The sequence below is a fragment of the Ranitomeya variabilis genome, chromosome 1, assembly GCF_051348905.1.
Source record: "Ranitomeya variabilis isolate aRanVar5 chromosome 1, aRanVar5.hap1, whole genome shotgun sequence".
In the NCBI taxonomy this organism is placed as follows: Eukaryota; Metazoa; Chordata; class Amphibia; order Anura; family Dendrobatidae; genus Ranitomeya; species Ranitomeya variabilis.
This window is the reverse complement of record NC_135232.1, coordinates 312,483,489-312,499,176: the sequence shown is the minus strand read 5'-3', so window position 1 is coordinate 312,499,176 and position 15,688 is coordinate 312,483,489. Positions and strand designations below refer to the sequence as shown.

The 15,688-nt window shown below is 47.2% G+C and overlaps 1 protein-coding gene across 3 annotated transcripts in view; it reads left to right on the top strand.

Annotated features, from left to right (window-relative positions):
• Window positions 1–13,891, top strand: part of ASCC2 (activating signal cointegrator 1 complex subunit 2) — a 67,322-nt gene extending 53,431 nt beyond the window's left edge. For all 3 annotated transcript variants that reach the window (XM_077297059.1, XM_077297049.1, XM_077297067.1), the window contains exons 16-19: window positions 10,382–10,579; window positions 10,713–10,806; window positions 11,002–11,081; window positions 13,636–13,891. In XM_077297059.1, the coding sequence (XP_077153174.1) occupies window positions 10,382–10,579; window positions 10,713–10,806; window positions 11,002–11,081; window positions 13,636–13,807 (544 nt within the window). In that variant the 3' untranslated portion in view covers window positions 13,808–13,891. The remainder of the gene's footprint in view (window positions 1–10,381; window positions 10,580–10,712; window positions 10,807–11,001; window positions 11,082–13,635) is intronic.
• The last annotated feature ends 1,797 nt before the right edge of the window (window positions 13,892–15,688 follow it).

Below are 15,688 nucleotides of genomic sequence, written 5' to 3'. Positions count from 1 at the left end.
AAAAATTATAGCTCTCAAAATGTGGTAACGCAAAAAAATATTTTCTTTCTCGCTTCATTGGGGGACACAGGTAACCATGGGTGTATGCTGCTGTCACTAGGAGGCTGACACTATGCAAATAAAGAAGAAGCAACTCCTCCCCGGCAGTATACACCCTCCGACAGGCACCAGGCAACTCAGTTTTTGCTTAGGGTACCGTCACACAGTACCATTTTAATCGCTACGACGGCACGGTCTGTGACGTCGCAGCGTCGTATGATTATCGCTCCAGCGTCGTAGACTGCGGTCACACTGTGCAATCACGGCGCTGGAGCGATGCCGAAGTCCCCGGGTAACCAGGGTAAACATCGGGTTACTAAGCGCAGGGCCGCGCTTAGTAACCCGATGTTTACCCTGGTTACCAGCGTAAACGTTAAAAAAAACAAACAGTACATACTTACATTCCGGTGTCTGTCCCCCGGCGTTCTGCTTCTCTGCACTGTGTAAGCGCCATAGCCGGAAAGCAGAGCGGTGACGTCAGACGTCACCGCTGTGCTCGCTTTCCGGCTGGCCGGCGCTCACACTGCAGAGAAGCTGAGACGCCGGAGGACTGACACCGGAATGTAAGTATGTACTGTTTGTTTTTTTTACGTTTACGCTGGTAACCAGGGTAAACATCGGGTTACTAAGCGCGGCCCTGCGCTTAGTTACCCGATGTTTACCCTGGTTACAAGCGAACACATCGCTGGATCGCTGTCACACACAACGATCCAGCGATGTCAGCGGGTGATCAAGCGACGAAAGAAAGTTCCAAACGATCTGCTACGACGTACGATTCTCAGCAGGATCCCTGATCGCTGCTGCGTGTCAGACACTGCGATATCGTAACGATATCGCTAGAACGTCACGAATCGTACCGTCGTAGCGATCAAAATGGTACTGTGTGACAGTACCCTTAGTGTCTGTAGGAGGCGGACCTGGATCTAACCCCAGATCCGCATTTCTTTTACAGGGATTTATTGTTTGTTATTAATCATTTCCCCTTTCTTTTTCAGACCTTTCTCTTCAGGGTAACAGGGTGCAGTTTTCTCACCCTGTTTTCCCCACTTTGAGCGACCGAGAGAGCAGTGTGGTATCACCCACATCGCACCCTCTCGGACCCGCTGGGCAGGACTTCGTCCCCTGTCACCCTTTTGGGTGTTCAGGGTGACCCTTTCTTCGGTGGCCAGTCCTGCCCGTATCCCCTCCTCATCCCTCTCCTCGGAGAGGGCTGAGAGGAAGATGGCGCTCACATCCAGTGACCCTCTCCCCCTGTTTAGGGGTCGACGCCGTCTTCTGCGCCGGAGAGTTCGTGGCGCGGGAAGGAGGACTACTTCCAGGACCCTCTCTCTATTCCAGGGATCCTGATGGTTCCTCATCTGCAGGTAGGGATCCTTCAATCAACAAACGACCCCCCCCTTCACTCCCCCCACCAATGACCCTGCCCGGCGGCGATCTCCTCTTACCAGAGGGAAGCATCTGTCAGGGGAGTGGGCCGCATATTCGGTCGTCGGGATGTGCTACCACGTAGAGATGGGAGCAGGAACGCTGGCACCTTTCCCCTTATTCAAACTTGCAGCCCGCCTTTTCTCTCTGTTCTCCCGACTTTTTTCCCTTTCTTGGCTCTTGAGCGCCCTCTTGTGGCGGCCGGCAGTATGGCGGCCGGGACGCTTTCAGTTTTACAGGGGGCGTTCCTTTCTTTCCCCCCTTCAGTCCTGTGCACGCCCACAGAGTCGCACTGTCTCCGCACTCTTTTCTCCTGCTTCCTGCTCCCTGTCAGCGTCTGCTCACTACGTGGGACACAGGATTTCTTGGGGGAACACAGGCACCTGCGGCTATCGCTGTTCTTCAGCAGGCTCAGCGCTACTACCTACTCCACCTGGCAGTATTCTCCGGGGACAAGGTAATATCCACCTATGTCCGACCCCACCCCGGCCTTTGCCCCTACGGCCATCCATTACGCCTGCGCTCACTGTAAGAAAAAGTGGGTCTCAGGTCAGCCATCTCCTTTCTGCCCGTCCTGCGTTCCTCCCACCATGTCAGCCCCTCAGGAAGCTTCTAGGTCCCGGGATTAGTGCACCGCCCCCCCCCCCCCCCCCCCCAGGAGATGGTCGATAGCCTTATTTCAGCTATCGTTCAGACGCTTGATCTTAAGGAAGATGAGGCAAGCTCTCAGGATGTCTCGTTGCTTTTAAACGGATTAAACGTCCCTCTAGGGTTTTTCCTAATCACAAGGAGTTTGACAGCACTACCTCCACTCACTGGGAAAACCCTGGTAAGCGTTTCCCCGGCAGGAAACGGCTAGACGTGTTATGCCCTTTTCACTCCGACCTTGTCTCCAAATGGTCCGAGTCTCCTAAGGTTGACCCGCCCGTGTCCAGGCTATCCTCACAGACAGTTCTGTCTATTCCGGACGTGGCTTCCCTTAAGGACCCCACGGACAGACAAATCGAGACGCTAGCAAAATCGGCATTTGAGGCCTCCGGAGCCTCCCTTTGCCCTAGTTTCGCCTCGTCATGGGTAGCGAAGGCTGTATCAGCCTGGGCCAAGACTCTGCACAGGGGCATTTTGGCCTCTGCTCCTGCTGAAGAACTGTCTGAATTAGCGGATCAGATTTCGCTGGCAGGAAAATACCTCATGAATCCATCCCTTGATGCAGCGGCCTGCTCTACCAGGGCTATCGGCAACATTGTCGCCATTCGCCGGATTCTTTGGCTAAAGGCGTGGAACGCTGACCCCGCATCTAAGAAATCGCTCACTGGTCTGCCCTTCCAGGGCTCCAGACTCTTCGGCTCGCAGCTAGATCAAATGATCTCGGACGCTACGGGCGGTAAGAGTTCCTCCTTTACCCCAAGTCCAAGCCAAAACGTCCCTTCAACAGGAGGGGCTCCCAGTCCTTTCGTCCCTTTAGGTCTTTTGCCTCTTCGGGAAACCCCGTCCAGGACCGTTCCTCCTCACAAGGGGTCCGAAGAAAACCTTCTTTCAGGCCTCCGCCACGCTGGAGAGCCAAGAGCCACCCCGCAAAACCATCGGGATCTCGGGGCCACAGGTTTTCTAATAAATGACGGGTCGCCCCCACCTGGAACTCCTTCCAGGGTGGGAGGCCGCCTTCTTCTATTCTCAAGAGGTTTGGCTTTCAGTAGTCGACGACGCCTGGGTCAGGGAGATCGTCACGTCAGGCTACAAAATAGAATTTTCTTCGCCCCCAGGAAGGCGTTTCATGCTCTCTCATCCTCCCAAACAGCCCTCTCATCTCCCAGGGCTTCTCCAGGCCGTCGATTCGCTCCTCGCCTCAGGAGTCGTAGTGCCGGTGCCTTTTCGCCAGCGGTTTTCCGGGTTTTATTCAAACCTGTTCGTGGTTCCAAAAAAGGACGGCTCTCTCCGTCCGATTCTGGATCTCAAGCGATTCGACACTTCAAAATGGAATCTCTGCGCTCGGTGATCGCGTCCATGGAGCCAGGAGAGTTCCTGTGCTCAGTGGACATTCAGGATGCGTACCTTCACATTTCGATTTGCGTACAGCATCAGAGGTTCCTCCTGTTCGCGATCAGGGACCATCATTACCAGTTCACTGCCCTCCCCTTCAGGCTGGCATCTGCTCCCAGGGTCTTTACGAAGGTCATGGCAGCTGTCATGGCCATTCTGCGTTCAAAAGGGATTCTGGTAATCCCATACCTCGACGACCTCTCGATCAAGGGCTCATCCCAGCGGGATTGCAGCCAGAGCCTCCAGCTTACTCTGGACACCCCAGTTCGCCTAGGCTGGTTGATCAACTACCAGAAGTCTTCCTTGATTCCAACCCAGCAGCTGGAGTTCCTAGGCATGGAATTCGATACCTTTCGGGCTCAGGTCTTCCTTCCCAAGGAGAAGTTTCTTTCTCTTCGTCGGGGTGTCAGAGCACTAAAGGGTCCGAGCACTCTGTCCCTTCGTCTAGCCATGAGGGTTCTGGGGAGAATGGTCGCTTCTATGGAAGCGGTCCCCTATGCTCAGTTCCACTCTCGTCCCCTCCAGCTGGCTCTTCTGTCTGCCTGGGACAGGAATCCGCTTTCCCTGGACCGTCCGTTTCGCCTCTCTCCCAAGGTGAGGCAGTCTCTCACTTGGTGGACGCTGTCCACCTCCATTCTGCGCGGGAGGTCATTTCTCCCTTCCCACTGGCAGGTAATTACCACCGACGCCAGTCTCCAGGGTTGGGGAGCGGTCTTTCTCCACCTCACAGCCCAGGGCCGCTGGACTGCTCAAGAGGCGTGCCTCTCGATCAACCTCTTGGAAATCAGAGCCATCTTCCTAGCCCTCATCCGCTGGGAGTCCCTCCTCTCGGGAAAATCGGTCCGCATTCAGTCGGACAACGCCACGGCCGTGGCATACATAAACCACCAAGGGGGGACTCGCAGAAGTCAAGTCATGGCAGAAGTGGCAAAAATTCTCCGCTGGGCGGAGGGTCACGTTCCCTCTCTGTCAGCCGTCCACATCCCAGGGGTGGACAATTGGGAGGCCGACTTTCTAAGTCGCCAGGGCATTGTGGCGGGCGAGTGGTCTCTTCTTCCCGCACTCTTCAGCCAGATTTGCCAGCGGTGGGGCGTTCCAGACGTCGACTTGATGGCCTCCCGGGCAAACCACAAGGTTCCCCAGTACGTCTCCAGGTATCGGGACCCGATGGCCGTCGGATGCGACGCTCTCGTGATCTCTTGGGCCCAGTTCCGGATTCCCTATCTGTTCCCGCCTCTCCCTCTGATCCCAAGGGTTGTAAAGAAGATCAAGTCGGAAGGGGTCCCCTTACTCTTGGTAGCTCCAGATTGGCCTCGCAGGGCCTGGTGCGTGGAGCTGATGAACATGTTATCGGACGTTCCGTGGAGACTTCCGGATCTTCCGGACCTTCTTTCACAGGGGCCCCTCTCCCACCCGAATTCTCGGTCGCTGAATTTAACGGTATGGCCGTTGAGGCCGCGGTCCTGAAGAACTCGGGTTTTTCTCATATCGTCATCCAGACTATGATAAGAGCGAGAAAACCGGCCACCTCGCGTGTCTACCACAGATGTTGGAAGGCCTTTTTCCGATGGTCTTGGGATAACAATCTGTTTCCTGTGACCTTTTCCCTTCCTTCCCTTCTCAGCTTTCTTCAAACGGGCCTAGATTCGGGTCTTTCCCTTAGCACCTTGAAGGGTCAGATCTCCGCTCTATCCATTCTTTTTCAAAGAGACCTGGCCTCCCTGCCCCAGGTGAGGACCTTCATCCAGGGGGTCGCCCATATAGCTCCCCCTTACCGTTCTCCTGTTGAGCCTTGGGATCTCAACCTCGTCTTAGACGCCCTACAGCGGGCGCCCTTTGAACCGCTTCAGGACGTTTCATTCTCACTTCTATCCTGGAAGGTAGCCTTTTTGGTCGCCATCACCTCCATTAGAAGGGTTTCAGAACTGGCAGCATTATCCTGTCGTTCTCCCTTTCTAGTCCTGCATCAGGAAAAGGTGGTTCTTCGTCCGGTTCCTTCCTTCTTACCGAAGGTTGTCTCATCTTTTCATATCAACGAGGACATTGTCCTCCCGTCCTTTTGACCTTCCCCAGTTCATCCATTGGAGAAATCCCTTCACAAGCTGGATGTGGTCAGGGCTATCCGGATTTACATCGCCAGAACTGCCTCTTTTCGTCAGGCCGATCCTCTGTTCGTCGTCTCGGATGGGCGTCGAAAGGGACTCCCCGCCTCCAAGTCCACGATTGCTCGTTGGATCCGTTCGGCGGTTCTGGAGGCATACCGTGCCCAAGACAAACAGCCTCCTTCGGGGGTGAAGGCTCACTCTACCCGGGCAGTGGGAGCTTCCTGGGCAGTTCGTCACCAAGCTTCGGCCTCACAGGTTTGCAAGGCCGCTACGTGGTCATCCATGCACACCTTTGTCAAATTCTACGGGGTGCATACTCGGGCTTCCGCGGATGCGAGCCTGGGTAGGAGGATACTGCAGGCGGCGGTTTCTCACCGGCCGACCTAGCTCCTCTTTTTCTGCAGAATGCCCGCCCTAGGGACGGCTTTTGGACGTCCCATGGTTACCTGTGTCCCCCAATGAAGCGAGAAAGAAAGAGGGATTTTTGGTTCTTACCGTAAAATCTCTTTCTTGGAGCCTTCATTGGGGGACACAGCACCCTCCCTTGAAGTTGTACCGTGTTGGCTAACGTGCCGTTTTTGTGGGTTGGTACATAGGTTGAGTTTTATATTACCTGTTCCTTCTACTGCTTTTGTACCAACTGAGTTGCCTGGTGCCTGTCGGAGGGTGTATACTGCCGGGGAGGAGTTACTTCTTCTTTATTTGCATAGTGTCAGCCTCCTAGTGACAGCAGCATACACCCATGGTTACCTGTGTCCCCCAATGAAGGCTCCAAGAAAGAGATTTTACGGTAAGAACCAAAAATCCCTCTTTTTGCAATAAAAAGCGTCTTTTAGTGTGTAACAGCTGCCAATCAAAAATCCGCTAAAAACCCGCTATAAAAGTAAATCAAACCCCCTTTCATCACCCCCTTAGTTAGGGAAAAATAAAAAAATTTAAAAAATCTATTTATTTCCATTTTCCCGTTAGGGCTAGGGTTAGGGTTGGGGCTAGAGTTAGGGCTAGGGTTAGGGTTGGAGCTAGGGTTAGGGTTTAAATACATTTACGGTTGGGATCGGGATTAGGGGTGTGTCAGGGTTAGAGGTGTGGTTAGGGTTATGGTTGGGGTTAGGGGTGTGTTCGAGTTAGGGGTGTGGTTGGGTTAGGGGTGTGGTTGGGATTAGAGGTGTGTTTGGGTTTCAGTTAGAATTGGGGGTTTTCACTGTTTAGGCACATCAGGGCTCTCCAAACGCGACATGGCGTCCGATCTCAATTCCAGCCAATTCTGCGTTGAAAAAGTAAAACCGTGCTTCTTCCCTTCCGAGCTCTCAAACAGGGGACTACCCCAACATATGGGGTATCAGCGTACTTAGGACAAATTGGACAACAACTTCTGGGGTCCAATTTCTCTGGTTACCCTTGGGAAAATAAAAATTTGGGGGGCTAAAAAAACATTTTTGTGGAAAAAAAAAATGATTTTTTTATTTTCATGGCTCTGCATTATTAACTGTAGTGAAACACTTGGGGGTTCAAAGTTTGCACAACACATCTAGATAAGTTCCTTGGGGGGTCTAGTTTCCAATATGGGGTCACTTGTGGGGGGTTTCTACTGTTTAGGTACATCAGGGGCTCTGCAAATGCAACGTGAAGCCTGCAGACCAATCCATCTAAGTCTGCATTCCAAATGGCGCTCCTTCCCTTCCGAGCTCTGCCATGCGCTCAAACGGTGGTTCCCCCCCACGTATGGGGTATCAGCGTACTCAGGACAAATTGTATAACAACTTTTGGGGACCAATTTCTCCTGTTACCCTTGGGAAAATACAAAACTGGGTGTTAAAGATAATTTTTGTGGAAAAAAAATATATATATTTTCACGGCTCTGCGTTATAAACTGTAGTGAAACACTTGGGGATTCAGAGCTCTCACAACACATCTAGATAAGATCCTTAGGGGGTCTACTTTCCAAAATGGTGTCACTTGTGGGGGGTTTCAATGTTTAGGCACATTAGTGGCTCTCCAAACGCAACATGGCGTCCCATATCAATTCCAGCCAATTTTGCATTGAAAAGTCAAATGGCGCTCCTTCACTTCCGAGCTCTGCCATGCACCCAAACAGTGGTTTACCCCCACATATGGGGTATCGGGGTACTCAGGACAAATTGTACAACAACTTTTGGGGTCCATTTTCTCCTGTTACCCTTGGTAAAATAAAACAAATTGGAGCTGAAGTAAATTTTGTGTGAAAAAAAATTAAATGTTCTTTTTAAACATTCCAAAAATTCCTGTGAAACACCTGAAGGGTTAATAAACTTCTTGAATGTGGTTTTGAGCACCTTGAGGGGTGCAGTTTTTAGAATGGTGTCACACTTGGTTATTTTCTATCATATAGACCCCTCAAAATGACTTCAAATGTGATGAGGTCCCTAAAAAAAAAATGGTGTTGTAAAAATGAGGAATTGCTGGTCAACTTTTAACCCTTATAACTCCCTAACAAAAAAAAAGTTTCCAAAATTGTGCTGATGTAAAGTAGACATGTGGGAAATGTTACTTATTAAGTATTTTGTGTGACATAACTGTGATTTAAGGGCATAAAAATTCAAATTTGGAAAATTGCGAAATTTTTGCCAAATTTCCGTTTTTTTTCACAAACGCAGGTAATATCAAAGAAATTTTACCACTATCATGAAGTACAATATGTCTCGAGAAAACAGTGTCAGAATCACAGGGATCCGTTGAAGCGTTCCAGAGTTATAACCTCATAAAGGGACAGTGGTCAGAATTGTAAAAATTGGCCCGGTCATTAACGTGCAAACCACCCCCGGGGCTTAAGGGGATAGATATAGATATATAGATAGATAGATATATATATATATATATATATATATATATATATATATATATATATCCAAGAGTGTACAAAGCAGTCATCAAAGCAAAAGGTGGCTACTTTGAAGAACCTAGAATATAAGACATAATTTCATTTGTTTCACACTTTTTTGTTAAGTATATAATTCCACGTGTGTTAATTCATAGTTTTGATGGCTTCAATGTCAATGTACAATTTTCATAGTCATGAAAATACAGAAAAATGTTTACATGAGAAGGTGTGTCCAAACTTTTGGTCTGTACTGTGTATAGATAGATAGATAGATAGATAGATAGATAGATAGATGGATATTACACAAAATTACCACATCTTAGCTATCACTGGATGAAATATTCCAGTCGCAAATCTTTGGATTTGGGATGATGCTCAAAATCAAAGTGGATAATCAAATTACAGATTTATCCAACTTCAGTGGAAATGCCTCTAGACAAGGAAATGATGCTTGGTAGTGTGTGTTGCCTCCATGTTCCTGGGCATGGGTCTGAGGATCTCATCCCGGTACCTAATGGCAGTCAGGGTACATCTGGCTAGCACACGGAGGGCTGTGTGGCCCTCCAAAGAAATGCTTCCCCACACTACCACTGCCAAACCAGTCATGCTGGAGGATGTTGCAGGCAGCAGAATGTTCTCCACAGCGTCTCCAGTCTGTCGCATGTGCTCAGTGTGAACCTGCTCTCATCCGTGAAGAGCACAGGACGCTAATGTCAAATTTGCCAATCTTGGGGTTCTCTGGCAAATGCGAATCGCCCTGCATGGTGTTGGGCTGTAAGCTCAACACCCACTTCTGGACGTCGGGCCCTCATAACACCCTCATGGAGTCTGTTTTTGACAGTTTGAGCAGACACATGGATGTTGGTGGTCTGCTGGATGTCATTTTGCAGGGCTCTAGCACTACTCCACCTGCTCATCATTGGACAAATGAGGAGGTAGTGATCCTGCTGCTGGGTTCTTGCCCTCCTATGTCCCTATCCACATTTCCTGGTCTACTGGCCTGTCTCTTGGTCTCTGCTCTGGACACAGTGCAGACAGACATAACTACCCTTCCTGCCGCAGCTCGCATTGATGTGCCATCCTGGATGAGCTGCACTACCTTAGCAACATCTGTGGGCTGTATACACCACCTCATGCTACTGTACAGTACCTCTAGGGGTGAGAGCAATGATAAAATGCAAAAGTGCTCAAAACAGCCAAAAAGGATGAGAAATGGTCTATAGTCACCTTATGTAGAACCACACCTTTTATAAGGGTTGTCTTGCTAATTGCCTATAATTTCTACCTGTTGTCTGTTCCATTTGCACAACAGCAGGAGAAATCGATTCACAATCAGTGTTGCTTCATAACTGGACTGGTTGATTTCACAGAAGTGTGACTGACTGGCTGTTACATTGTGTTGTTTAAGTGTTCCCTTTTATTTTTTTGAGTAGTTTGTGTTTGTGTTTGTGTTTGTGTGTGTGTGTGTGTGTGTGTGTGTGTGTGTGTGTGTGATAGGAGGTAAGGTCCTGGATGGCAGATATGTTTCACTGAGGTGGTTGGCCTAGGTTAGCTCAGCAGAGGTGTGTTTGGTGAATGCATTTAAAGCTGCTAGAGCTGGTACTGCCTGGAATACTGAGATTGGTGAGGCTGCTACATTTGCCTTGTTTCATTGTGCATGAAGAAAGGACTGTTTGCTGTTCGTTTGTGCTGGAGGAAAGCTGTTTTGTTTTGGAGATGTAAAGTTTGATAGACCATGAACTCTATGCTTTTTTCTTACGAAAACCCTGTGCTGGTGCGTATCCAAGCGGCTACCAATGAGCTGAAACCCTACAATATATAACGCACACATTACATAAAATGTTGGTTTAGATATATATATGATATATACACACAGATACATATATACACTAAAAATGTATTTATCCTTGTGCAGGAAACAGGAAACATCAGCTCAAATATTATCAGATAAGAGTGTAATACTTGCACAGAAAGAGCGCTATGCCAGCTATAGCATGGTCTCTGAAGAACACACTGTGGATGCTGACTATGATGATGAGTATGATGACACATATGATGGCAACCAGGTTGGAGCTAATGATGCAGACTCTGATGATGAGCTCATTAGCCGCAGGTCAGTCCATGCCCCATTCCATATGTCTTCTCCTATTTGCCACTACTTTCTGTACACTTGTACTGTACTACATACTCGGGCTACTTGCATATCCGCATTCTATTCATAGTTTTCTGCATATATTTTACCTTAGGCCTTTTACTATTCCTCGAGTGCTCATGTCCCGAGAGAAAGATGATGGAGAAGATCAATTTGAAGAGGAAGAAGCTGAAGAGAAAACTGTTTTGGTAACTCTAAGTGGATGACTTTTACTATATACATAATATAGTAGTAGTATATCTGCAATGTAGACTTTGTAGAAGTTTTGTCTCCTATACATGTGCCCTGTATTGTAGATCCATGTCTGAACTGTGCTACATCGGGGTTAATGTTACCTGTGTCCTGCATTTTCTGACTGTAACCAGCACCCTATTTTCCCACAGCCTGATCACTTTGTGCAGGACCCCGCAGTACTGAGAGAACGGGCTGAGGCAAGAAGAGCAAGTTACTTAGCAAAGCGAGGGTAAGTTTTGAAGATTGCACTGCTGTGTGATACAGCTGCATATGTCTGAGGATCATACATTACATTTACATCTAAATACTTAAAGGATCCTTCCTATAATCATAATGTGGTCCCAGTTTTCTGTACATACAGAATTATTCATGTTTGCAATTACCTTATTGATTTGTTAAAATGGCACTGATTTTCAGCGATCACTTCCCTACTGATGATCCCAACCACGTTCTTTCCCCTGCATTGCCACTGGATCTGTCCTGCAGTAGCTCTAACTAAGGCTACTTTCACACTTCCATCTTCCAAATCTGCACAGGATCCGTCAAGACATTGAATTGACGGATCCTGTGCAGATTGTGGAAAACGTGTGCACTGGGCCCATCTTTCTGACGGACCCGTCAAGCCTATGTGCACCTGTTGTGTATGCATCTTCGCAGCGGTTTTCCGCTGCGAAAACGCATACACAACACAAATCAGGTTAAAAAAATAAAAATCGCAATATTCTCACCTACCGGCGCTCCCACGCAGCATCACCGATGATCCCGGCTGCTTATTTGAATGTGATCAGATGCACTTAATGACCCTGTCGCATCTGACAGCTGGCTTGTACCATAGACCAGCTCAGCTGTGCTGATGATCCCACAGATACCAGCTGCATCTGCACCTAATGACCCTATTTAGTTAATTTAAAACACATGTATTTACGACCCTGTCTAATAAAAAATCTGCCCGCTTTCATGGTAACCTCGTTGCCCTGAAAGCTTTGTTGTAGCACAGCTCATTCTATGCTCGGCTCTGTTATACATGCATGTGCGAGTATGAACCTGCTCTGACCACCATTGAAATGTGGAATTTGAATATTTGCCAAATAGTGGGTCACAGTCCCTGCATTCAAAACTCGCAATGGTAACCTCTGCCATGTAAATAAACAATTACCCATGTTGAGATCTATCAGGAAGCACACAGGAGAGAGGAGGGAGGGGGCCTGCAGCACTGTGATGGAACAGTGTGCTGCTAGGAAATGTAGTTCTTGTACCTAAGAGTAGGACAGCCCTATGAAGCTATATGCACAGAGGGGCAGAAGGAGGGTTGAAAAAGACAGGGGTACAAGAAAGAAACTTGATTGGGCTTGTACTGTATATTCAATTAATAGTCAAAAATATTGTCATTGTGGGAATAACCTGCTAACCCCTTACCGATATCTGCCGTACATGTACGGTGCACGTGGGTAGTGAGGGTATGGAGTGGGCTCACTGGGTGAACTCGCTCCATACCAGGCAGGTAATAGCTCCGCCCACTCTGTTCGCCTATTAAATGCCACTGTCAAACTCTGACAACTGCAGTAGCTGGACTTGAAAGGAAACAATGATTTTTACTATATGCAGCAATACTGTGATATTGCTGTATATTGTAAAAGTGATCAGACGTTCACAGGTTCAGGTCTCCTATACAGTCAAATAAATATAGTGATGAGGAAAATCATATTGTTGGTCATTTTAACCATGCAATGTATGGTATGAAAAAAATCTCTAAACAATGCTAAAAAATTGCGCTTTTTTTGCCAATTCAACACATTTGAATTTTTTTCCCTGTTTTCTCATACACTATTGGTAAACTGAACTTTTGCGGGACACCATTCAACTAATTCTGCAAAAAACAAGCCTTTATATGTGTCTATGTGGACAGAACTTTAAAAAAAAGTTATGCCTCTTGGAAGAAGGGGAGGAAAATCTGAAGGGGGAAAAAAAATCGGAAATTGGTCAGAGCGGGAAGGAACCTGTCAACCCCAAAATCAAAGGTGAGCTAAGCCCACCGGCATCAGGGGCTTATCTATAGCATTCTGTAATGCTGTAGATAAGCCCCCGATGTATCCTGAAAGATGAGAAAAAGAGGTTAGATTATACTTACCCAGGGGCGGTCCCGGTACGTCCTCTTTTTGTATTCACGCTGCAGCGTGACTACAAGAAGAGGACGTCATCGTAAGAAGATGGGAGGCCCCGGACAGGACCGCGACGCCTATCGGACCGGACCGCCCCTGGGTGAGTTTAATCTCACCTCTTTTTCTCAACTTTCAGGATACATTGGGGGCTTATCTACAGAATGCTATAGATAAGCCCCTGATGCTGGTGGGCTTAGCTCACCTTCGATTTTGGAGGTGACAGGTTCCCTTTAAATTTTGTTTTGTCTGGAGTGCTGCCTTCTTTATGACTTATATTATGGAACAAATTGGACATTAGCTTGGAGGACTCGCACCCATTTATAAGTAGCTATTAAATGGTGCTGTTCTACAATCTCCTGTTTCGATATTATCCAGGATGGCAACTTTTTACTTAATGCATAATTTAAAAAATATTTCCTTGTGATTGGTGGCACGTAAGACTATTTCACCTGCAGCGGCCTGAATTGTGTGGGTGCTTAGGATTTCAGAAGCCTGAACAGACAATCAGCTGGCTGCATTATGAAAGGGTGCTGCGGCATTGAGACAATTTTATAAGAGGCCAATACATATGGTACATATATTTCAAGTTACAAAAATGTTTTGTTTTTTTTCTCTTCTTTGTAGCATCCGACATGATAACAGTACAGCGGTTGCTGGAACAACCCGGGGCCAGGGACAGAGCCGGGAAACTGTACAAGAGCGCAGAAAGAAAGAAAGCAACAAAGGAACCCGAGCAAATCACAACCGCAGGGCCATGGCAGATCGGAAGAGGAATAAAGGCATGATACCCTCCTAATGTTGCATTTTTAGGACTGCTTCTTAGTGACACCGGACTATTTTATGCCTTTTGAGCAATAAATCCTTTTACATTTTGCACATACCTTTTCTATGATTATATTATGGGTTATGTTTGCTCACATTTTTCTAGGTTTATATTAAGCACCCAATAAAAATCTAGATAAAACAGAAAACATTAGCTCTGGAAGAAAATGTGGCCAGCAATCATTTTTTTTCCTCCTGGACTGATCATTCACTTTCAAATCAGGTGTAAATATTTATTGAGGAAATATGTATTAGGCCGGCCTCACACTCAGCGTATAAAAATACGGTCCGTTTTTTACGGCCGTAATACGCAGAAAAGTCCCCAAAATAGTGGTCCGTATGTCATCCGTAGGCAGGGTGTGTCAGCGTATTTTGCGCATGGCATCCTCCGTATGTAATCCGTATGGCATCCGTACTGCGATATTTTCTCGCAGGCTTGCAAAACCGACATCTAATGGATTTATGTGCTCAAATGTTCGGTAACACATATATACAATATATATATATATATATATATATATATATATATATATATATATATATATATATATATATATATATGTCATTGAGACACATATATATATATGCTGTATTTATATTTAATTCAGCGCGATATATGTGAAAAGCCGGTAATTCAATTGCCGGCTTTTCATTTCTCCTTCCCAAACCCGACATGATATGAGACATGGTTTACATACAGTAAACCATCTCATATCCCCCTTTTTTTTGCATATTCCACACTACTAATGTTAGTAGTGTGTATGTGCAAAATTTGGGTGCTGTAGCTGCTAAAATAAAGGGTTAAATGGCGGAAAAAATTGGCGTGGGCTCCCGCGCAATTTTCTCCGCCAGAGTGGTAAAGCCAGTGACTGAGGGCAGATATTAATAGCCTAGAGAGGGTCCATGGTTATTGGGCCCCCCCTGGCTACAAACATCTGCTCCCAGCCACCCCAGAAAAGGCACATCTGGAAGATGCGCCTATTCTGGCACTTGGCCACTCTCTTCCCACTCCCGTGTAGAGGTGGGATATGGGGTAATGAAGGGTTAATGTCACCTTGCTATTGTAAGGTGACATTAAGCCAGATTAATAATGGAGAGGCGTCAATTCTGACACCTATCCATTATTAATCCAATTGTATGAAAGGGTTAATAAAACACACACACACACACACACACACACACATTATTAAAAAGTATTTTAATGAAATAAACAAACAGGTTGTTTTAGTATTTTATTGCTCACTCAATCCACCAGAAGACCCTCGCTTGGCAAAATAATAAACCAACAATATACATACCTTCTGGTGAACTGTCAGGTCCCACGAAGTAAATCCATCTGAAGGGGTTAAATCATTTTACAGGCAGGAGCTGTGCTAAAGCACTGCTTGTGGCTGTAAAAACCCCAGGTGCTGAAAGGAAAGCTGGGTGATCTGTACTTACATTGAGTCGCGGTGAGGCGCCCTCTGCTGGATGTCCTCATGAACTGGAGCCTTGGAAAAGTTCCCACGCTCGAGTTCATATGAGTTCATCCACCAGAGGGCGCCTCAACCGCGACTCAATGTAAGTACAGATCTCCCAGCTTTCCTTTCAGCACCCGGGGTTTTTACAGCCACGAGCAGTGCTTTAGCGCAGCTCCTGGCTGTAAAATGATTTAACCCCTTCAGATGGATTTACTTCGTGGGACCTGACAGTTCATCAGAAGGTATGTATATTGTTGGTTTATTATTTTGCCAAGCGAGGGTCTTCTGGTGGATTGAGTGAGCAATAAAATACTAAAACAACCTGTTTGTTTATTTCATTAAAATACTTTTCAATAATGTGTGTGTGTGTGTGTGTGTGTGTGTGTGTGTGTGTG